The sequence below is a fragment of the Pundamilia nyererei genome, unplaced genomic scaffold, assembly GCF_000239375.1.
Source record: "Pundamilia nyererei isolate P.nyererei 1_Seehausen unplaced genomic scaffold, PunNye1.0 scaffold00030, whole genome shotgun sequence".
In the NCBI taxonomy this organism is placed as follows: domain Eukaryota; kingdom Metazoa; phylum Chordata; class Actinopteri; order Cichliformes; family Cichlidae; genus Pundamilia; species Pundamilia nyererei.
In genome coordinates this window covers 546,473-570,816 of record NW_005187431.1, presented here as the reverse complement: position 1 = coordinate 570,816, position 24,344 = coordinate 546,473, and the positions used below count along the sequence as shown (strand labels likewise).

General features: G+C 40.8%; 1 protein-coding gene across 9 annotated transcripts in view; it reads right to left on the bottom strand.

Moving 5' to 3' along the window:
* dync1i1a (dynein cytoplasmic 1 intermediate chain 1a) overlaps window positions 1–24,285 on the bottom strand; it is a 64,634-nt gene extending 40,349 nt beyond the window's left edge. Inside the window, exons 1-8 of one of the 9 annotated variants that reach the window (XM_013909752.1) lie at window positions 23,726–24,285; window positions 21,689–21,788; window positions 21,261–21,401; window positions 20,894–21,008; window positions 20,215–20,304; window positions 18,194–18,239; window positions 15,788–15,847; window positions 15,422–15,534 (exon numbers count right to left, since the gene is read on the bottom strand). In XM_013909752.1, the coding sequence (XP_013765206.1) occupies window positions 15,422–15,534; window positions 15,788–15,847; window positions 18,194–18,239; window positions 20,215–20,304; window positions 20,894–21,008; window positions 21,261–21,380 (544 nt within the window). In that variant the 5' untranslated portion in view covers window positions 21,381–21,401; window positions 21,689–21,788; window positions 23,726–24,285. Of the gene's footprint in view, window positions 1–15,421; window positions 15,535–15,787; window positions 15,848–18,193; window positions 18,240–19,046; window positions 19,053–20,214; window positions 20,305–20,893; window positions 21,009–21,145; window positions 21,184–21,260; window positions 21,402–21,688; window positions 21,789–23,725 lie in introns of those variants that run through there. The other 8 variants (XM_005728745.2, XM_005728740.1, XM_013909756.1 and 5 more) reach the window with 8 other exon arrangements.
* Window positions 24,286–24,344: the final 59 nt, after the last annotated feature.

The window sequence follows — 24,344 nt, the reverse complement described above, 5'->3', positions numbered from 1 at the left end:
GCATTTGAGGTTCAAGTATGAAGGGTTACTGTCAACATAGGCACCTGCTTGTCAGCTACTGCCCCACCACCCCTCGGGCTATGTGTTGCTAACCCTCACCAACCTCTCCTCCTCTTTTCTGCTGCTCCCTCCCTCTGAAACAGATGCTGAGAGTCGGGGGGCCTCTCTGAAGACCTCTTAACACCCTGACACGGCCACCAGACACCTGTGGTCCGCTAACACACACGCTACACACACATACAATCTGTCTTTCACTCTCTCTCAAACACACACACACCCGGGCCCTCGCCCACGGTGCCAGGGGTGGTGAGGGGTTAACTGGCAGGGTCAAACTGACAACAGTTGCTCAGTCCAGTGGGAGGAAGTGACTACATCACACTCTCAGACATGTCATCTCTCTCTCTCACACACACAGAAACACACACGCATACACATGTCAGGGTGTGTTTAACTCAGCTAGAGTATGGCCTGGGGCACTGTTAAAACCACTCGCTCGAGGGCTGCTCTTGCACCAGATGAACTGTCCATTTGTCACTGGGGCTCGCCTAAGCTTTTGATGAACTCGCTGCTACGAATACAATTGCGACTGGTGGACCACTCCACTGATTATACTGATGCTATTACAATAATGTCCTGCCTTATTCTATTCACTGTATTCCCAGAAGATCCTTCCCTACCAGTCCTTGTGTTTTCTTTTCTTTTCACTTCCAAGTAAACGTTTTTGATATATGACTTTAATTTTCATACTGTGTTTATATAATAAATGACTACGCTATATCAAATACATAGTGGTGAGGCTCCAGCCAAGTGTGTGGTTAACAGCCAGCTGTACTGATCCAAACACCAGTGACCCACCAGTATGGAAGAGAGACCAGAAAGAACCAGACAGGCAGACTGCCAGACTAGCTCCATGTCTGAGCTGCCAAAACAGACACGCTACAAACAGGGATACCCTTTTTTTTTTTCTCCCCAGGTCCTTTTGTCTCTTCCTCCATGACTCAGTTTGTGAAGTTTGATTTCTCCCAAGTGTTGTTTCTTTTGGGCTGTCATTGTTTCCTCCAAACTGAAGTCATTAATGAGAAAAGCTACAGGATGTAAAAGAAGTTAAAAAAGAAAAAAGAAAACAGGAAGGTATATTACACACAACTTCTATTCTACTCTATTTTCTTGACCTTATGTGACCGGTCCGGTGGTTGGAATGTGCGGTAATGGGGATGGGAGGAGCGTGAGGAAAGCAGAAAGAAACCACATCGAGGAGCGGTCAAACTGTCAACCCCCGGGACCACAAGACTGTGGAGCAAGGCAGCGTGATTCATGGTGTATGGGTTACCTCACTGAGGGGAGACGGTCCAATTCCCGTCCGAAGATACTGCTGATGTCTTTGCCAACGGCCATGCATCAAGTTGTTCTGTAACAGTACGCACCAAAAATATCCCTACTATTTCCTTTAAATGGAAATTTTCAGAGATGTGTTTCTGCGTGCGCCCAGGCTAAAACAAAACCTATACTGTGGTAAATGGTAATCTAAAACTTTATGTAAAAATGTTCACGAGTACAAGCAGAGAGGCACTGCTCGGTTTTCCTGCGGCACAGCAAAGTAAGCAGGGAAGGGAAATGAAAAGAGACAATCTCTCACAGTGTGAGCGTGTCTGCATGCTACCCTGCAAGTATCCTGCACACTTTCTTGTTTCCACCTCATTCCAGTCACGGGATGCTTTCTCTTTCCACCTGCCGCTTAATACCGCTCCTCGCTGCAGGACGACGGTTAACCGGTATCCTCCCCCTCACTGCAGACGGGGGTCCACCTTGATGAAACTCTGCTTGGGGGCTCCCGTTTTGGCCGACTACACACCCGGGGTAATGATATCCTCTGTAGCCTGGGGCCTCCGCATCTGGTTGCCTCAATCTTCCAGTGGCTGCTTTCACATGCTGACCAGGCCCAGTCAATTCAGAGCAGCCCAGCAGGTATGCAGAGTCTCAGCTTCACGGTGCGGGCATAGAAACAACGTACACGCGCGCGCACAAATGTGTAAAAGTGTTTGTTAACGCAGACACACACACTGGCAGAGGTATGCACTCTACCCACAAGAGCAGATGTATAAAATGTGACTGTTAGAAACACAGAAATGTGCTTCAGCTTAGCAAGTTGGAAAGATTGGGTGTCACCTATAAAATGCCAAAATAGCTAATATTAACCCCTCAAGCAGCTATTGCTGTCATCATTCAGTTTTAACAGCAATAACAAATCTGTTACTGGATATAAAACATATTCCGTTAATTTATCTGAAGACGTATCAGACAGATTTTTAAACGGGGGGGAAAAGGAGTGATTAGCAGATACGCTATCAGAATTAGCGTCAGGACAGAAAATGTGTAAACACTATTTCCCAGTAAATATGAAGCATATGTATAGTGAGAATCTGATTAGGGCTGCTAACACTCGTAGTACGAGGACTAAACACGAGTCAGGAACAACTCACTCTTTTGATTTTATAAGGACAAAAATCAGTGTGCTGGGACTTCAGCTATACTTTTAAGATAACGCAAACAAAAAAGTTAAGAGAGAATTTCTTTCCTATTTTCACCCTCACAAAGTCCACGAGTCAAACATCTGTGTGGCCGTACACACAAATGTTTGACTAAATGTGATGCTTTCTTAAAAAGATGACTTTTATGCAATCACCAACTTCTTACTTGCATTTTAATCAACAGAAATTATTCTGACTTTGATTACTTTAGTATTTAGTGATAAGTTGAGCAAAATTCCATCGCGGATACAAATTTTGGTGACCATAACGTACATTCTCAGGCGGATGATGAACAGGAAACTCAAAAGAATTGGGAGTCATCACCAATGTTTTTTAAAAATATTTAGAAGTTAATAATCGCTGTATGTAAGAAGATGTTTGTAAAAAAAAAACTTGACCCACCAGTTAAGGAGGAGACAGGGCACATACATAAAGAAGAAGCAATAATTCTGAATAAAATGCATCTGAATTACATAAAATCAGAGGTTTATTTATTCATATAATTCATCTTTAAATTTTATTAAATTTCACATTTTGCATTGTACTTATGTAACAAGATTACATGGAAGATTTACATGTAATCAAATTATTTAAAGGCAGCATTTTAGCCATAAATATTTTTAGGAGTGTACGTACATATGCTACCATCATTCAGAGACCAAGACAACCGAAAATATTCCCATTACAGATAATGTAACCAGTATCTGATGCTTTTATAGAGAAATAATTTGTTAAATTAAGCCCCAGCGATAGTTAACAGTTTTGAACCATATATGGATTACAGTGGCACTCTATAGATGGATTCTGTGTCATAGAACAAAATCCTTCTATATTAATATTGTAGATCATTTACACAAGGGAAAGCACAGAAAATATCACATACAATACAACATCTTTTCCCTTTTGCTTATTTCACATTTTCTGTATCCACGCAGCAAAACATCTGTATGTCTACACCCTAACATGATATGCTGCATAGACTTATACAGACAAATCTGGAGCTAGCTACTAAATGTATGGTAAGTAGCTACTGTACCGGGACTAATAAACACTTTATCTTGTTTTCAGTGCATGAGGCTCTTGTTAGCCGGCACACGCATCATTATTGCTTTTATGGACCAGCAGACGAGTGAAATAGTTCAGGTGAGAGTAATGTGCTGATTTGTTTGTGGAATAAAGAAAACATAGTCTTAATGAAGGCTGAGCTACTGCTGAGAGTTTCATTAGCTTAACCATTGTGTATTACTTCACAGTAGGCAGCAACTATTGAGCATGTGGAGAGAAAGATACTGACAGCATATAAAACATGATGTACGCCGTCTTCCGCTTCCCTTCAGCTGCTACATAAAGCGCGAACGGTGTGGCGTCACGGCCGTGATGTGTTAGCACGCGCTCTTTGGTGAAGGATCGAAGCGTTAGCCAAACTTTTATTCTGAACCCAAAACTTGAAGTGCTAGTTTGCTGAAATGTGTTCGCACGTGCTTGGAGGAATTGGCATAGTTATCAAAGAGCTGTGACTAGACCCTAAGTTTGTCATCAGCTGCCATTATTGGGGCAGAGCTTCACACTTGTCACGTCAGTGTGGAGGTGACTACTCGGCTGAGTCACGCACCATCAAAGTTGACAGAGCTCATAATTTTTTTAGAGTTCTTCATTGTGTTAATCACAAAGAAGGAGAGATACTGATATGAGAGAGGAGAGGCGGCGGAAGCAGGGAGGAGGACACAAAAGAGAAATCCGGTGAGATTTTGAGGAGGGGGGCATCTCACGGGCTGGGAATAACACATTATTTATATGGATACACACACACGCACACATACACATACACATATAGACTTCACAGACGTTCTGGTGGATTGGCTGTGGAGCAGACCACAACACAAGTACTATGCAGAGGAGTAGGAGGAGGTCAACAAGACTTAAAAGGCTCCTCTAATGTGGCCCTGGCATGACACACACGCACACACACACACACGCACACACACTCCTATCCACTAACTTCACTCAGAACAAGTCAAACTCCAACCTTCTTATTGTCACACACATTCAAACTGCAACCACATCACCTCTTTGGATATCAACCTGAGACACCGGGGGGAATTCTTTAACTTTTATGAGTCCTGCCTCCAGTAATGCAATCCTTGATATTTAAGAACAGCCCACGCCCATTAAAAGAAAAGAAGAAAAACAATAATCGAACCACATTGATTTTACAAGTCAGCAATAATCACACAGCTTTCAAATAAATAAAAGGTCAAAATTCATGTAAAAGAGTATAAAAGACCACACACACACACCACCCTACAATACTTTAAATGTTTTTTTACAGATGGACTTGTCACACCGAGTGTCTCTGTGAAGTGTCTGCGCAACCTAAAGAAGATCAGAAAGTTGTTTTCTTTTATGTTGTTGTTGTTAATACTCAGCTGGACATAAAACTCTCTTTCTGAGCGCAGAGAATCACCGCTAACATTTTAGGGACCTCTGTTAGTCAGGTTGGAAAGAAAATTGATGGTTTAGAGCCAGCCATGCAGGAAAGTCAAACAGATCTTTTTCTCAGAGGTGAGAGGGCAAGTCCAACCTGCGCAGAAATCTCAGTGATCGAGACAGACGTGACACACTGTCCAAAACAAAAAACAAAAAAAACAAAAAAAACACGCATGGCATGAACACAATCACTACAGTTGCAAGTAGTAATTATTTGTAGAATACTTGGATTTTAGTGAAACTGCATAAAAAGTCCTCCAAACTCTGGCAATTTGATTCTTTTTTCATTTTTTAGGTAGGGGGTATTAATTTATCTTAATATAAAGTAATGTTTAAAATTCATCATAGTTCATCAAGTCATGATTGGCACAGTAGGGGTGAGTAAGTAAATATTCCCCACATACCCACACATTAGCAGCAGGGCCTGATGTAAAACTGCTAAAGCTAAAACCCGCAGCATGATTTAGATTAATTCATCTCTTCACCACACTTCCCCACACTGATCAAACATTGTGTATATGTGTGTGTGTGTGTGTCTAAGCCTGTGTACACCCAAGTCTACACCGTATGAACACATGCATGCCCACACATAATCCGCTTTCATTAATGCAGCCCATACAGGCCTTTTGGAGGTCTGTGGCTAACTTCGCTGTGCGCTGTGGGCTGGTAGATTCTCCCTCCATCTCTTTCTCTCTCTCTCCCTGTCCCACTCGCCCTCCCCCATTCTTTCTAGCAATGCCACCCAAGTCTGGCCGCGACCCAGACCCACATCTTTAAAATGAGCCATCATGCCACGCCATGCCATGCTCTGAGCCCCACCGCAAGGCTCTGATTAAAACCCATGACTTCAAACTTTCCAAACTGTCAAAAACCCAGTCAAGGAGAGCGAGACCAACAGAAAGAAAAGGTCTTACATAAAAAAAAATAAAAATAAAAATCGCTGCTGTGGCATCGACTTGCTTTTCGACGCGTCATCTGAGCTGGTATTTGTGTCACTCAGAGAAAGTGCTGTCTGCATCTATGTTTTTTTGTGTGACTCTGATGCCACAAACACACACACACACATAAAGTGGTGTTTGATTTGATATAATGATGGAGGAAAAAAAACATGGGATAACCATTTTCTTAGTAGCTCACTAAAGATTGACTCCCTTCTGCTAAAAAGACAAAAGTTTGCACTACACCTCAGCAACGCGGTCACATAAGCAACCTTGATTTGTAGCAAAGACCACAACGTCACGCAGTCTAATGTGAAAAAGCTCGTTAATTTAGCAACACATATCCTACACATATTTGGGATTAATTATTAATCATTCAATATCATTTGATACCCATTTCGTTTAAAAAAAAAAGGGGGGGGGGCTGTCACATTTGGTTGGTGAGACTGATGGAGCAGAAGTCTATGTGCCAAGAGTGCTCCCTGCTGGAGAAACACAGAATTGCATGACAAACGCAGCCAAACAAAAGCAGCAGGGGTTATGAATTTCACTTCAATCAGCTGTCAAGCTGTATGATCTGAAAAAATTAAAAGGGCTCAATCAGTCGCAACTACGGCAGAAATGGATTTTAAAGCTCGCTGAATTTCAACCACAATAATCTGAGGAGCAATTTTAAAGGCACCTAAAGCTTTGACCTAAAGTATAAAGCAGTCAAAAGGCTCAGACTTGCAACGGAGAGTGTTGACAAAAAATTCTTTCTAAACAATTACTGAGAGCAGCTTTCTGGAGGATAGCTGTGGCAGTGAACTGCTACTCTATCAAAATGAAAACCTCTGAGAGAGGACCACCCAAGCAAATGTTAAAGACCCACTTTTGTTTTACATGTGTATAAAAAAAAAAAGAAAACCTCAAGAAGAGGAGGGAGGGTAGGGCGTGCATGTCAAAAAGTCATGTTCAACACAATGCAGATGAAAAAAAAAAAAAAGTTGAAAAGAGAAAAAGGGGAAACGTGAAACTAAACATTCCTACTCATCTCGAGCACTCATCAGATGGCAGATATTATTTTGGATGATGGCCATTTTACCTAAGAGAGGGAGAAAGCCAGAGGGAGGGAGATGAAGAAGGGGTTCATGTACCTTATTATACGGTGGTCATAGGGGAAAATTGCAATCATCTGTGACTCACTTGGAATACCTTACACACACCGAAAGACATTATTTTTCTCTAATATCAAGACTTTTTTTCTCAGTTTTGACTGCCACGACCATTTCGACAGAAACCGCCTGGGACCCCGCATCAATTTTGCGAGTGAAACAGGAGTGAAGGTTGTGCCCTTTGGAGGGCGATGACGATGAAAGCCAAACTCAGACTTGTTTTATAAAGACAGAAAGTGAGAAGCGTTGGGTGATTAAGTGTGTCTGCAGGGAAAACACTGGGAGAGATCATAATAGCATAACCCCGATCTGATCTTCTGTGTGTGCGTCTATGTGAAACACACTTGGTTTAAACAGCATCACGAGAAACTGCTACCTGAAGGCAGTCACTCTTTTAAAAGTCCAGAAGTCAACGATCGCAAAAAGGCACGTCTTCGATGTACTTTTGAGCAAAACTAATTCAAAGTACATTTTGTCCAGGGTCCTCCGTTGTGCGCTCACTGTGGTTGATCGCTACACAAATTGTGCCTTCACAAAAAACACACACACACCCTCTGCTCTGTTCAGCCTGTTGTAGCCGCCTGGCTGGAACAACAATGTATGAGACAAATACTTCCATATGTGGCTGGGTACACACACATTCATATGCACATACATACAGAAAACACACAAGTGCCTAGCCATGCAAAATACACACTCGTGCAATCACATTCCTCTCTCCAGGACCTTGAAGACGGCCCACAAACCCATCAGTCATGTCAGTTTCATATAGAGTGGGAGTGTGTTATATTCACTGTTTTTATTTGAATCACTGGACTGTGTGAAATCCTAATGAAGGGCGCAGGATAGGTTGGCAGAGGAAACTTCAAGTACATGAATTGTGAGTATCTGGTGTGAGCCTCTGGCTAATGCAGCAATACTTTCCCTGCTAACGATCGGTAGTAGAAACTGGACAAAGCAAAAGCACTATTATTTAAAATGTGCTAATAAAAAATAATGCTGTTAATTTAGATTTTACAAGCAGTGATTCTATTGTTGATTTTAACCTCCTGGATAAAAGTGCATGCACTACACTCTCAAAACTCCAACATGCTTCATTTTCTCCCACAGCTGACATACACACTGATGAACCAGAACTTTACATCCACTTTTGATTGGCATGTCAACCATGTAGTTACTGATATTTAAAAAATATATATTAACAATATCTCGTCAATTATGCACGTGATTATTTTGTAAATAACTGTGTTATTGTTGTTTTCCTATGCTCTGGTACAATTCTTTTTGTAGACTGTTAATATTTTAACTTTACCTTCATTTTTTTTTTTTTACAGAAGTTATGCTTTTTATTTTTCTTCAAATCATCTACAGATATCACCGTAATGTCCACATCTGTGTCCACACATACACGCTAACATGCTGAGATGTACCTGGCGATAAGATTTTAGCAGCAGATCATTTCTTTTTTTTTTTTGTTTGGCAGTTGGAGGGCAGAGGGACAGACTGCATATGCTGCAGCAAATGCCCCATGATCCTCCTTCAGTCACAGCATGGTCACTACGGAAGCTCCCTTACACATAAATTGGTTTTTCAAAAGGCATAAAGTGCAGTAGGAAAGTGTGCACCTCACAGATACTTGAGTGGAGTTTTTTTTTAAGAGCCAATCAGGCTCAAAGTAGAGAAGTGAGGATGAAATATAAGGCAGGGGAAGAATTTATCATCATAAAGAAGCAGTTTCACAGAGCTTGCATTTCTTAACATTATAATTTTCTTTTTCTGTTCACGCACACACACACACACACACACGCACACACACAAATCAACGTGTGTTACGTTTTATGAGGCTTCTTAAACTGATGGATAGCTGCTCTGGCATGCTGGAGGCGAATGCCAGAGCCAACAACAGAGTTTATTACCTTTTTCATCCAGTAGTTTTTGATCTAGTCGTGCTTCCAGGACCACGTGATACGAAGAGCATTTGTGTATGCAGATGAATATTTAATGGTGTATCTAAAGCCATTCGTGGCAAAAGACAGGACAGGACATAAGGATTGGTCATGTGCATGCAACTTCACTATGACTGGAATTTATAAAATCTGCTTTAAAAATCTGCTGAAAGTATGCAGATCCACATTTCTACCCCTGTGTGCATGCACAGTTTAAGGCATCTGGCTGTAATTTTCTGGTAATATCAACTTAAGCCTGTTTTACTTTTGTCTTCACACCTGCCTGTTTTCCTTTCATTGAACATGCTGAATGTAACAGCTAGCTTATCTCAGCACTCTTGTAAATTAATGCACATTATTTACGTCACCGGTGAGCGATCGTAATGCTGTGACCAGCAACATACATATTCTCCATCTGTGCATTATCTATGTAAACATTTTTTTAAAGAAATAAAAGATATAGAAGAAAATACTCCACACGGAGCACGTCTCTGGGTATTCTTTGACTTTTTTTAGTAAAATCTTTCTTCAATACATTTCTTCTTCTCAAATGTGAAGTATGGCTTTAATAAAAGGCCCTGGATTTTGCCTGATCAAAAACAATGAAAAACAATATTTAATCAGTAAATATCTGATTAAAGAAAAAATAAACATGACTAGAAAAGAATGTTTCTGATATTTTCTAACTTGTAGACACACGCTTGGTAACAAAGACAATATTAAGGCATTATTCTCAGTTCTACTGTTACTATTATCAAAGTTCAGCAGTAACACATACCAACTCTGGACCCACACCGAATAAATACATAAATAAATAAAAACCAGTCCCATACTAGTGTGTCTCCGTCATGTGTGTAATGCAAGAACTTCAATAAACGAGCGCAATAAACTCTTCAACTCTTATAGTAATGAGTGTCAGACCTGGATTCCAGTAATTCGGCCGATTTAAAATCCAGGATTGGACTGGATAAAATCCCAAAAGACATCTGTTGTAAAACTGTTGATAAATATCTAAAGTTCAGGACCTGTTGAACCATATTTAATACATTTAGGAGTTTGTGGGGAAAAAAAAACACACACACCAAAGTAAACACTCTAATTGGACCAGTGTGCTGCCAGTGGTCAGGATCATTTAATAAATTTGGAGTTTGGTTTCTTAACTGCTCTATTACGGGATTATGTGGAGCTCGAGTGACATGTGTGCATGCGTGGCGTTCGTATGTGTGCATTTTGTGGCTGTCTGTTTTTTGTTTGTTTATTCCAGTGTATGCTGTGTTTACATTTATGAGTCTGAATGCTTGTGTGGAAAAAACAAAAAAAACCCAAAACAGCACACACACGCACACTCAGTATTTTCACATTAGTGTCTGGACATGAGGTTTCTCTTGCAATTAAAAGCCATTACCGGCCCACCAAATGGACCTGAGGAGTAAATTTCTGACCAGTTATACACTCAAGCTGTACAGAGCCTGAGAGCTAATGGGCCAGAAAATATTACAGAGGCGGGAGAGAGAGAGACTTGTGTACCCCTAGTTTTTTTCCATACGGGCGTGTAAACATTAAGATTATGTACACTCTTGACCCCATGAACTTGTAACCCTGAGAAGGGGGTTTTCCAAAGTTGCAATATCAAATTATACACAAATACTCAAAGAGTTGTATTTCTGAGGGCCTGCTTCTGGTTCACTGCAAACAATTACTGCTTTAATGTCAGAAGTGCTTCGTCGTCCCTCGACGGCCCCTGCCGCTTCGCCTCCATTTCTGTCTCTCTTCTATTCCTGCTTATTTGCTAGTGGCCATGAATTTCTCTTCACCTTTTTTCACTCTCTCTCTCTCTTTCGCTCTGCTTTTCCACTGTGACCTATTATGGGTCTTTTAAGGCTCCACTGAGCAAAGCCAATTTACTACAAACTGGGTGTAAGGCTCACACTACTCTCATGCAAACCTGCGCGCTTGTATACGTGCACATCCGCATGCGCAAAATGCCTTCAATCGCTTTGACCTTTCCTTATCTTGCCAAGATCTCAAGTAAGCACATACACGTAGTGATAGCTATCCCCAGATTGGGTTCAGCGGACTTAAGTGTGGCTGTCAAAGTACTGGCATTTGCTTTGTTCATTACAGAGCGGTGCTGGCTGGTCCGGAGAAGGGATGAAGGGGAAAAGCGAAAGAGGGTGACAGAAAGGGTGTCCAGAGTTTACTACACCTATGTGAAATCTCACCTTTTCGCTTCTCTTTCCTTTTTTTTGTTAGACTTGAGGAGACTGGAAGTGCTGTATCTCAAAGAAGGTGAAGAATTATGGGTATTTTTTCTTAATTTCCAGTTAATGTCTTACTTTAGGCCTTGCACCCATTAACATCCTCTCTGAGCTTATATATTCACTTCACAAACTCTTTTAACTTGCCCACAAACTCCTCCTACACAATCAGGATAACCAAACTTGGCACACAGGTACATCTGAAGCGTCCACAATGGAAGAATGTGGGGACTAGAGACCAGAGAAAGTGAATTACGTTTGGAAACTACAAGCGACTACAGGCGAGTGGGCTTTTCTCAACTTCCAACCAAGCAATTAAAAGGGACATGAATAGGTAAACACATGCGTGTAAATTTGTAACATGATGAAAGGTAAATTAAAAAAATCCTCTTTTATTGGCATATATTAAAAAGGGTTAGGGTTTTAGATGAAAATGCATTTTGCTGCATGGAAACATACAATCACAACCATATTTGTCTCTTTTTTTATGTAAGCAACATCAATATTTTTCATTCGCTCCAATTTCTCTTAATCAATGTAATTAAATATATCAGTTTTCCAACAGCACAAACGGACCAGAAAATACTGTAACATGGGCGTGTACTAGTAATAAAAAAAATACAATCGATAATAAGCCTCAGTTTGGGGGGAAAAAACTCATGGACCAAATGTTGTAACCTTCCACTAGAAAGAATTATATGTGCACTTAAGGAGAAAGGAAAAAACGTGACAAGGTCGGAGACCAATTTGGAATTTTTGATCTAAAAGATTTTGTAAACTATGTGTTTGGTTTGTTATATCGTTTGAATTGATAAATACAAAATGTATCTGAGTGTGAAGATTTGGTTTGCCATGCTTGTCCCTTGACATTTTTATTTATACATGGATATGCTATGCATGTGTAAATAAGAACAGCAGTTTAGTGTTCATTTTCTTTTACCGCAGTTCTTTTCTTTTGCTTTGTTTTACAGTTCATGTTAAATATATAGAAATTTATTGGTCTTACAACACAGACATAACTGAACCGAGTACTTTGTTTGACCTTAGTAGGCCAGTCTACTATCACACACACCACAGTAGACCTTGGTTTATTTCTCTGCTATGACCTTAAACAAAGCATCTATCCGTCACAACAAGCGTGTCCATTCATACGCATTAGAAAAGCAGCAAATAGCTGGAACCAATCGTGACTGGGGCTAATCCGATTGCCTGGCACAATGGGCACTCGGTACAGACCAGATCAGTGAGCAGCCAATGGGAAAATAACATTCACAGGGAGCGACGCATTACAATTACGTAGACGCAAATTGGTCTCGGAAATGAAAAGCCTTAAAATTAACTGGTTTAAATGAGAGTCACACACACAAACTACATGGGCACTTTAACACAAACTCCTGTGTACAAGCTGCACGCAACGTCAGATCAAATCCAATTTCATGAAACTGCACTCGGGCTTCGACACACGCTCACGTCACACCCACACAAACGCGCATAGCCAGCCACTCTGGGCACAAGGACAGATAAGAGAGCACGAGGGGTCAGGAGCTCGAGGAAAAGACGCCATGAGAAACTTCCTGAACTCATCTGTCAATTATTTAAAGCAATTACAATAACGCACTCGGGCAAAAAACATAAAAACAAAAAAGATCAGTGTCATAGTTTTAATGTGACGACACCTCTTGCTTTTATGAATCAAATAGTAAATTCACAAAAGAAAAGGAATTATCAAATTAATACGTTTAATACTAATCCTCACTGACTCAATCAGATGGTTCTGACAAGACATGTCTCATTAGTCAGAATTACTGCGGAAAGACTCAGGATCTATGGGGATGCCACCATAGTCACATCAGACTTCAAGAACAGAGAAGAAAATATTTAATTTCAGAAGAACTTAAAACTAAGAATGTGAGTAACTCAAAGATTACTAAGGAAATATGAATACCGTGAGCAGCCTGTTACCACAGGAAGACCCCAGCAATATCAATCCTGATCCACTCAATACAAACAGGCCTTTGGACAGTAGAAATAGTGAATATTTGCTAGTGCAGCTGCACGAGAACACCAAGGGCTACAAGCTGAGATCATTGCTCTAATTCCTTGAAGCAGATTTACTATATAAAATGTATATTTACTTCTTGAGGGTGCAAGAAGCCTTAAATGTCACACTTTTAGGTTCAACAGACTTTTATTGAAAATAAACCATGTAACATTTTTACTGAAATTTGAAATCGCAGCTTAACTATCCGTAGATGCGACCTAAAATGAAACGTATGCTGCAAGCCGGGTTAGGTAATCAACAGAAAGGAACAAGCCTGAATAAACACACAGGCAGAAATGCAGGCAGGTGTTACCATCTACCCTCTTTCCCCCCTTTCTATAGACACACAAGCTTTGTGGCAGTCTGCAAAGGAAGGGTCTCCTGAGGCCAAGGTCACCTCCCCGCAGACCAACACAGCTCTGCTCTGGTTCCCAGATGTTCATATGCGTGCACACACAAACACACAAAGAGACCTCCTGAGCATGCTCTTGGAAGCTGAAAACAAACAAACCTAAATGGACAGACATATAGTACTGTTGCGGGCGCTAACCAGTCACACTGCGACTATTTGTTTATGTGTACACAGACTACTTGACCTGCATATAGTAACTGCTGCGTGTTTATTTGTTTGCCTGCTTAATTGCCGAGTCCTTATCTCTTTAACTACCATATCTGTCTTGCACATTTTACAGCAGTTGCACGTTTGTTTGTCGAGACCTTGTATGCGCGAGCAAACATGACCACGATAAATTCCATTAAGTATACTTGTAGGCACATGTGTATGTGTGTGTGAGTAGATGTCTCCCAGCACACATATGTGTGCACTTGTTGAATAAATGATCTATTCCTGGGTCTGTCAAGGAAATGGGGGTGGGTGGGTGGGTGGAGTAGGGGTTGAAGCAGGCCATTTGGATGCTGATCGGTACAGACGTGTGTATGTGCAAGATGGTTGTTGCTGGTGGAGGGTGGGGGCAGTGGAATCCACACCAGATCATCTATTATAATGACAGGAAGCAGGAAGTACAACCCCTTCACAGTCACATGGCTGCCAGCTGTCTTGGCAACAAGAAGAAGGAAGATAGAGAAGATGATAGGGGTTGTGTGCATGTGTGCCAGGCTGTGTGTGTGCGTGTGTGTACCAGGTATTACTCACATTGTGGGGGACTTAAATCTGTTTTCCTTATGAGAAAGCAAGTCCTCATATAAATCCCTACATTTTAAGATGACGACATGTAGTGGTTATGATTAAACCTATCTCCAGGATATTATAGTAAGACGCTGTACTATCCTCTAAAGTTGTGGCTACACAAGTATTTGTGTGCATTTGTAATGTCCTAATGGGAAATCTTCATTTTTCAAACACAAAACCCAAGTGAAATTATGCAAAAACTCAAACTGTCCTCAACCTTAATCTCAATTCAATTCCTTCTCCATTAGAATGAACTCAAATCTATAAGCCGTTCGCTTGCACCCATCGATGTTCCACAAAATCCACACTGCACTAATAAAGCTACATTTTAACCACATGGATCTGTTTAGTAGCTGCAACTCAGCACGCCAGCTCCCACTTACATGTATACATTTTCACAGGTATGCACACATACCTTCACGTTCTTCACATGTAGAACTCACACCCATTAAATGCACAAAAACACACTTTTGCACCAATTTCCTCCAAGCTAAAGCACACTGGACTTACAGCTTTCCTGATCAGGAATATTAAACTTTAATGAATAAACGTAAGAAGCACGTATTATTTCAACAGTGTCATGCAGATATGCATTTGTATGCCATATAATATACACACTGCAATTGCCCCTCATCTATCAAGTAATCTTGGGTGAATTATATCAGCCTGTTTCCACATATAACGAGAAGTCCAAAGCATGATCTGTCTTCTCCCTTTGTAACATCTATAAGCTCCATGCTTTGCAGGCTTAGACCTGGGTAACTAAATCGTTGTCACATTCAAAAACAGCAATCACTGTATTTCTCCTTTAGCGTCCAAAAAGGCTCTAAAAATGCTCACTTGTGAACACATACACACACAAACACACATAAATATTCACCTTCAGACAGGGTGCAGGTGGGTGTCTGAGTCTCCTTGCTGTAAGAGACGACCTCTTTGGGTAGGAAGTCTACTTGTGTGATCTTAGAGGCCCCCAATCTCTGCATCCTGCGCCTGGATGGCAGAGAAGACGTTCTCATTAGCTCCTGATCTACTGTGGATAAATCCAAGCTGCCGATCAAACAGGGCATCATTTTTCATTTCAAACGCCAAAGTTTCAAGTAACAAAATACATTAAACCATTAAATATTTTATTACTTAAAGTCGAGAGATTTTTCAGTATGACATGCGGTCAAAATAGGATGTTTTGCAGGTGAATTTTATAAAATGTTTTAATAGTGAACAAGAGGAGAGGAAAAAGCTGTACCCGAGCTCAGAATCAGCCTGCAGCTGCAGCACAGAGGGGTCTGTGTCCCACTGCAGTGTCCTGATGTCACCAACAGGGGGAGGGGGAGGGCAAGAGAGGACATGCATGTTTACAAACAAACACCTTATAACAAATACAAAAACACTAAAACACACGTGTCGTGCACAAACAGACATTAGCACATGAATGTGCGCACAATCTTATGCACTGACACCACTTATAATAGCCTATCACAGGAACTCCCATTGATTTTCATGCAAAAATGGCACTGGAAATAATTTAAACAGATAAAGGAGATGAAGCAGATATATTATATTTCATTAAACATCAATGTGCTCTGTTATTTTTAAGATCTCTGCTTACAAGTCGTTGTGGAAGAAAAAGATTGATTTATATCAGTGGAAAAGCTATTTGATGTCCTAGTGACTGCAGAAATATTTCTATGTACACTACATCCAGCTAAAACAAACATATATGTGTCGAGTGAATATACATCTGTAGCATGACTGACTAGAAGCCTGTACTACAAAGCAGTGGTCTCATCCAGGTAACTTCAGGTTTAATTCTGGGGGTTCAATACTGCAAACACGGTTCACTTCTTCCTGGGGTAAATCCCTGCTGCAAATCTAACCTGCTCCAGAGTTGGTTATGGTCTAAATTAGAGATCAACAGCTATGAAATCACCGCCCACTGACCAATCAGCTCTCAAGGAAACAGCGTCACCATTATGAGAAGTTCTCTCAGCAGTAAAGTCTAATGAAGTTTTTCTAAAAACATCTGAAGTCATCAGTGATCAACAGAGATTCTTAGACAATTTTATTTCTTGATTTTTTTCTTTCTTGTTGGCTGCAAACAATTTTAACAATGTTATTGTTCTGTAAGCATTATGATCCTAAATCAGGGAATTTATTTTTACTTACTGACCTATCAAATTTACAGGTAGACTAATGTTTGAATTCTGTTTTTAGATTCATTCTTTACTGTTAAACAAACTGTCTTTTAAACATTTAATGAAATATTTGATTGTAACAACTAAATCCTTTCATGTCTTAATGGCAGAGTCTGTGTTTTTGCTGGCTTTCTTTCCTGGATTCAAAAAGGCTCAACTTTATTCATAAAACAGCTCTCCTCCAGGCTTATTGAGCACTTAAAGCACCCACACATTCATACAATGCTTTTAATACTAAACCGCAGTACAGTGCATTTCCAAACAGACTCCCCCACAATGTTTCTTTATCTGTAGCAGCTGTGTTACTTTCAGTCTGCATTATGTGTTTAACATCGTCATACTTTTCTAATTGTGCAGGGTTTTTGTTTATAAAATCCATGACAGTACATTTATGCATGTTTGTGATTGGTCAGATGCGGTCACTCCTTTCATGTAAGCGTGCAGCGGAAACTCTGGGTTAACATAGCAAGTTGATAACCAGGGGCATTTGACCTTTTATCCTGATCGAAAATGTGACGGTAAGTGAATCTAGATAACAGAAAGGTATTCTGGGTATGTCGAAGTTCAGGCTCACATGGTGTTTTTATCTAAAACTAAAGGGCTGCTCTCCTGTAGTTTTTTTTCATACCTATCCTCGCCCACTGTGCAGTTATTCTAAACATATTTAGGAAAAATTCAGTGTTTCACATTCAAATTAGTGCCAAACAATACATGGAAATCATGTAACATACATACACACACACACACACACAGCACATAATTTAATGGAAAAAATAAGGGTTTGAAAATTGCTGTGGTTTGCATACATGATGACAGTGTACTTTCTATACATCATCAATATTGAATACATCCCTGAGCTCAATGCTGAGATTGGTTTTGGGGATTTAAGAGTGAAAAAGTTGCTGCAGAAACCCGAGGAGTTCTGTGGCAGCTTGGCTGAGCTCTGGCAGCCATAAAAGGATAATGCTTCCAGCCTTCACTACACTTCTTGATGATACCTTCAGGGACAGCGAGCACACCCGTTAACATTCAGCTTGCGCTACAAAGCGCCAAGTGAGAGTGGCAAGGCATTTCTTTAGCCTGACAGGCCGGCTGTTTTACAGTAACGGGGATGACACTTTAAGCAGCACTGGCAATTCTCTGAAGACTGAAATGACTTCTGTGGTTCAGCTCATGAGAGCAGAAATCTTTCACCCCAGTATTAGAGGAGACAGGTAAGCGTCAGATGAGAACACCAGCAAAGAGTGGAGGAAAGCTGAACAGAGAAGCTGGGGCACTGCACTGTTTTGATCCTATAAATCACATTGAGGACACAAAAATAAGACAACTGACAACACTGTGGGTTTAATCTCCCTATGAGGGTAACCTCAGCCAAAGAGAGGTGAGAGGGTGTGGGGGGTTGGGGTAAGGGGGTAGGGGGTGAGGGGGATTCCTGTGTTTAACATGAAAATGCTTACCTTGAGGTCTGTGCTTGGGACTTGTTTTTAGAGAAACCTGACCTAAGAAGGGACACACACATACACAGCCACAAATGGAGAGCTCAAAATGGCATGCCATCATTCAGGGTGGATTTGGGGGTAAAAAAAAAAAAAGAAAAGAAAGAAAAAAAGAAAAACAAATCATTCCAGGAATTAACACTAACTCACCAATTTGTAAAATCCAATTTGTAAAAGCTAAAAAGAGATGAAAAATCCTACATAAGGCAATTTCTGTCTAATACAAACTTTTGCATGTTCTGTAGCCCCAATTCCACCCCTGGCTGTACCAGAACATCACATCACTAATGACCCCTGAAGGCATCACTCGCACATCATCCTCACAGTCAGCTGTCGTTAAAAAGCAATGGAAAGCGCTTGATGACCACTCGTGTCTCAACAGCATTCACCAGAGCCGCCATGTGCAGAACTCGGAGAGCTCCAGCACGTGTCTGGGTGAGTAATGAATGAACAGGCGTAAAAGTAAACCCTGCAGTAGCCTGAGCATGTATGATGAACGAGCGCTGTGATTGCAGCCTGTGGAAGGGGAAATGCTTATATTTTGTCACTTACGCTCAAATGAGCCACTTTGAGACAAACATATGGTTCATGTCCATTGCTTCATACAAGAGCTAGTTTTATTGGCTCACTGTGGCTGCTTTCTAAAGGTTTTCCACTATGGTTCGTGCTTTCAACAGCTTATATCTGGATTTATTCTACAGGAAAGACATGAAAGCAAAAGCTGTAAAGTGGTCATCAAAGCACTGGATGCCATGACAAATGAAAGACACCAAATTCAAATCCTAACCTCACCACTAGGAACATTCATCCTTACCTAAACCTGTTGAGCCATTCACAAGGAAAGAAAGAAAATATGTCATATGAACCATAAACACCCACAGCCAAAAGCCTTTTAAAATTATTATCCTTTTAAGATGTTAAGTCTTCAAGAAGCCCTACATCGGTGCACAACTATACAATTTGTTGTATAGTTCTCAAAGAGAACCAAACATGTGAGGATAAAAACTTCTGTCACGGTTTTCAAGTGTCTCCCACACAAATGCACTGGTCGAAAAGAATTAAAGGAACACTTTTAAAGCACATCAGATCTCAGATTGGGGAAAAATTACGCTGGATATTTATAATGATATGGACTGAGTAATGTTAGAAACCAAAGGATGCCATTTGATGGAAATGAAAATGATAAACGCTCAAAACTCAAAGTGAAAAATGATGTGGCAGGCTAGTCCATCACCGCAGTAACTTAAAATGCTTCTCAGTTGTGTGTATTGCTCCAGCGTGCTTGCATGCATGGCTGACATTCACACCAGTGGCCTGCTGGCTGTCCTCATCCTATTCCAATTTGCACAAAGAGGCAGATACTGGTCCTGCTGATGGTTTAAGGACTTCATACGACACTGTGCAGCACTCTAGAGTAACTGCCTGACTCCTGGAATCTCCTTCATGCTCTCAAGACTGTGTTGGGACACATAGCAAATCTTCTGGCAATGCACGTATTGATGTGCCATTCTGGAGAGGTTGGACTACTTGTGCAACCTCCAGGTATCACCTCATCCTACCAGTAATGACACTGACCCTAGGCAAATGCAAAACTAGTGAAAAACAAAAGATGAGGAGGGACAAAAACACCTGTGGCCTCCACCTGTAAAACCTTTCCTGTTTTGGGAGATGTCTCATTGTTGCCCCTCTAGTGCACCTGTTGTTCATTTCATGAACACCAAAGCAACTGAAACTGGTTAACACCCCCCTCCACTACTTAACTGACACAATCAATATCCCACAAGTTTAACTGACTCTGATTAAAAAGAGTTCCTTTAATTTTTTTGAGCCGTGTGCTTAAAATGTAATTTTTGTTTGATATGAGAAGGTGAAAAATGTTTGATGAATTTGTGTTCACCCTTAGAAATGTATTGATTTGAACAAATGTGATGAACTAAGGCTTCTGGAATTACAGCTCGGCATACAGTGTTTGATTTTGGCCCACCTGCCTGCTGCTCCTCCATCGGCCGAGTCCTGGCTCCCCGTCTCACTGGGTGTGCTTACTGATTTGGAGGGGGACACAGGAGTCGGGACTGAAAAATAATAAAAAAAATTTACATTATAAGCTGCATGTCATTGACAAATAAAAAAAAAAAAAGATCTAAAACAAAAAGACTATCACTCATTATTATCTATTTATGTTCAGCAGCTTTTGAAGACACGTTATAAATAACCTAAGCTTATAATAAGCACTGGAAGTGACCCAGTTTTGAGGTGTAGGGGGTGTTATTACAATTTCAGACCACTAGAGAACAGTGATCTTCCAAAAGCTCATTTCAAGTGACCCTGAGGATTTAACCTGCTCTGATATTTGAAGATTTATCATAAAGGGAAAGCAACACTCATTTGTAAACTCAAATGGATCCAATAGAAATTGTTTGATTACTTCTGATCAATTATTTCTACCAAATTTCAGAACAGAGATAATCAAAGGGAGACAACAAATTAAACACATAGCTGGTGATTGTGTGCATCTTAGCCTGATGCATGGAGGGTTTTTGGCTGTAATAATGAAGGTTAGTGTAGTTTTTGAACAAAAAAGCTATTCTCTGGTGTAAGTGTTCTAGTAAACATTTTAGTGAAAAGAACATTTTAATATTCATTTATTACAATACTGCATACCTAGTGGAGGCTCTGGTGAGATCCCAATACTCTGCAGCAGGGCCTCAGTCTCCCTACGCTTGCGATCTAAATCTGAATCTTCTGGGGTCGCTTCTGTCTTCTGCTGGCTTTCTGTCTGCTCCGGATAAGTTAAAAAAAAAAACAAACCACCAGTTTATCCATCATAACTCAAAGAACAGCTTCACTGCTCTAACATCATAGATTAAGACATGCAGCTGCATGCACATTTTGATCCATACTTAAAACACCGACCTTGTGCACATGCATAGATGCTGTTCGTGTGTCACAGCCTGACAAAAAAATCAGTCAACCGCACACAAAAAAGGAAAACACACAAAATGAGTGACGATGGTGGGAATTTACTCACTTTTTTCCTTACCTCTTTCTTCTTCCTCTCCTCCTCCTTCCTCTTCTTCTCCTCCCTGATCTGGGCAAGGCGCTGCTTCTTGCGCTCGAGCTCAGCTTTTAGGTCGCTTTTGTCCGACATGGTCGCTTTTGTCCTGCGGGGCTTAAAGTAAGACGACCAAACAAGAATGAACTACATATGATTCTATTAAGCATTGATTTAGAAAATCTCCAGTGTGGCAGCTATAAATCTGTATGAGACAATGAATTTTAAAAAAAGTTTTGACGTATTTTTAAGTTCAAAACTGGATTTTTGACTTGAAAGCCAAAACAATATCGGTTAGCATAACCAAATATGAATATAAAATACATATATTTTATATATATTTCTTGTGTCATAGAACAGCTGCCACCCTTACTGAGCCAAGTGGGGCTCTTCAAAGAACCCACCTTACGCTACTAGTGGATGCCACCTGGGAAGTGGCCCAGTCAGAGCTGTAGAAGCTCCAGGTGTCTGGGATAAGTGGGTCAATACTGAGAAGAGAGCAATCTTGGCAGAGTGAAGTACAGAGAACATACACAATGGTTCTCTATTACAAGGTTGAAAATGGATTTATTTAATTTTTTCATTATTCTTTACCCAAACACAGCTGAGTGAATGGGCTTAATTTCAAAGATATAAACCACATTATCACCACATTCAGAGTGCTGTTTTGTTGCAGTAGTACATCACATTTCTATAGCTCTCAATGGAATTTAAAGCATACTTCCTGTAACAATTTTCTTACCTTTTGAGAAAAACCAGCTTTGCCTTGTGTAAATTAACTCAGCCTATGCTTTTCAGGATCAACTTCCTATTTGATGCTTGCCCCACCCACCTATGCCAAGTCAAACCAATGGGGGCATCTATGTGTGCAGTTCTAAAGCCAGGGCTTAACAAAACAAAGCTTTCTTAAAACCTTTGTATAATTATGCTCTCCTATTCTAATTCTTTCATTTAGTTTAGCTCATCCCTTAGAGCTGCACCATGTGATCTACTGGTTGAGCTCATCTAACTATGAGCCTGCTACAGGCTGCTAATTTGATGCCTGTATTAGCTCTTGCACGCGGTAGCAACAATATATAAGTGATTGGCCAATTTATTAGGTACATCTGCTCAACTGCTCATCAACACAAATATCTAATCAGCCAATTACATACCATCAGTTCAGTTTCATTCAGACATGGTCAAAATGACCCTCTGCATTTCAAACTGAGCATCAGAATAGGGGAAAAGGGCAATTTAAGACAGTTTGAACAGGGCATAGTAACTGATGCCAGACGGGCTGGACTCAGTATTTCAGAAACTGCTGATCTATTGGGATTTTCCCACAAAACCATCTCTGGGGTTTACAGAAAACTTTCTGAAAAAATATCCAGTGGGCAGCAGTTCTCAGGGAGAAAGTGCCTTGTTGATGACCACACTGGCAGCAGACCACACCAAGGTGGCGCTCCAGTCAGCTAAGATCAAAGTTGAACAAAGCATTATTACCTGGTCTGACAAATTTTGATTTTTGCTGTGACTTTCGGATTGTAGGATCAGACTTTGGGTTAAACAACATGAAACTATAGATCCATCCTGGCTCGTATCAACAGTTCAGGCTGACAATGGTGGCGCAATAGTGTTCGAGATATTTTTTGGCATACTTTGGGCCCCTTACTACCAGCTGATCATCATTTAGTGTGCTGGTGTATTGTTGCTGTCCTTGCCCATTCTTTTATGATGGGCATGATCAGCTTTTTGATGGCTGCTCCCTGCAGGATAACATGCCGAGGCACAAACCTCAAATCATTTCAAACTGCTTTGTTGAAAATAACAATGAGTTCACTGTACTCAAATCCCCTCCACAATCACCAGATCCCAACCCAATAGAGCATCTTTGGGATGAGATTCCCATTATGGATGTGCAGCCGACATGTGCAGGAAATGTGAGATGCTATCATATCTATATGGATCAAAATCTCTGAATCTCTTACTGAATGTATGTCATAAAGAATTAAGGTAGTTCTGAAGGCAAAATTGGGTCAAACGTGGTATTAGGAAGCTGTACCTAATGAAATGGTTTGTGAGTGTATAGGCAGAGGTTCAAAACTATCACCAAACCTGAGTGTTACGCACATAATTAAGCCTATCTGCGCGTGTGTAGGTCGTTTTATCTTCTTACACATGAGCACAACAGAGCTGACACATACAGAGTCATAACAGAAAAGATAAAAAACATAACTACATAAGCAACAGGAAGAAAAGCAAACATTACTGTGCTCCATTGACGGCTATCGCCATTAAGGCGTTCGGTGCTTGCTAATTGCAAATGTGACAGCATTTATACAAACGTCGACGCCTTTAAGGCCTTGTCATCAGCGTTACAATGACATTTAACAACACAAAAGGGGCCTAATTTACCGAAAACAACCGTACAGCGAATAGTGTTATTGTTTCACTCGTACCTCCTCGTCCACTCGTTGTGATAACGAAGTGTCACCGGCAAAGATGCTGTCTCACTGCTGCACCTCGGGAAAGACAAATCAACACATCCTCCACCGCTGTCCAAATGGCACCGTATCAAAGCCGCAGTGGTACCACCGAAGAGGTCGGTTAAGCCTTTTCGTGTGGTTACTGACAAAACGGGTTAAAACGGGGCATTTCAAACAACAGATGGAACAGGTGCACGGCACGCCGATACATCCCTAGGAAGAGCGAGCAGGATGATGCTGAGAAGGAAGAGGGGTTGAAATCCCACCTTATTTGACCACAACTGCGAACGCCGCCATCGTGTGGTCAAGATTGAGAAGTGCGTTTTAAACGGCTAGATCTAAAAGGTGAACAGGAATTATTCAGCATTTCGGACGCATAACTTTAACAAATAAAGAGGATTTAATTTGTGGTTTGGATTTTTGAGGGTTTCATCCATATATATGTACGTAATCAGTCGGTTTTTTTACTCTAAGGATAAAAAAAGTTTAAATCAGATAAGTAGTTCAGAGACTTCGTCGGTAGGGGATGCGCGTAGAGCACGTTTAGCATCCCTCGATGCTAAAATGACTCCACCCAAAGTGAGGACAACAC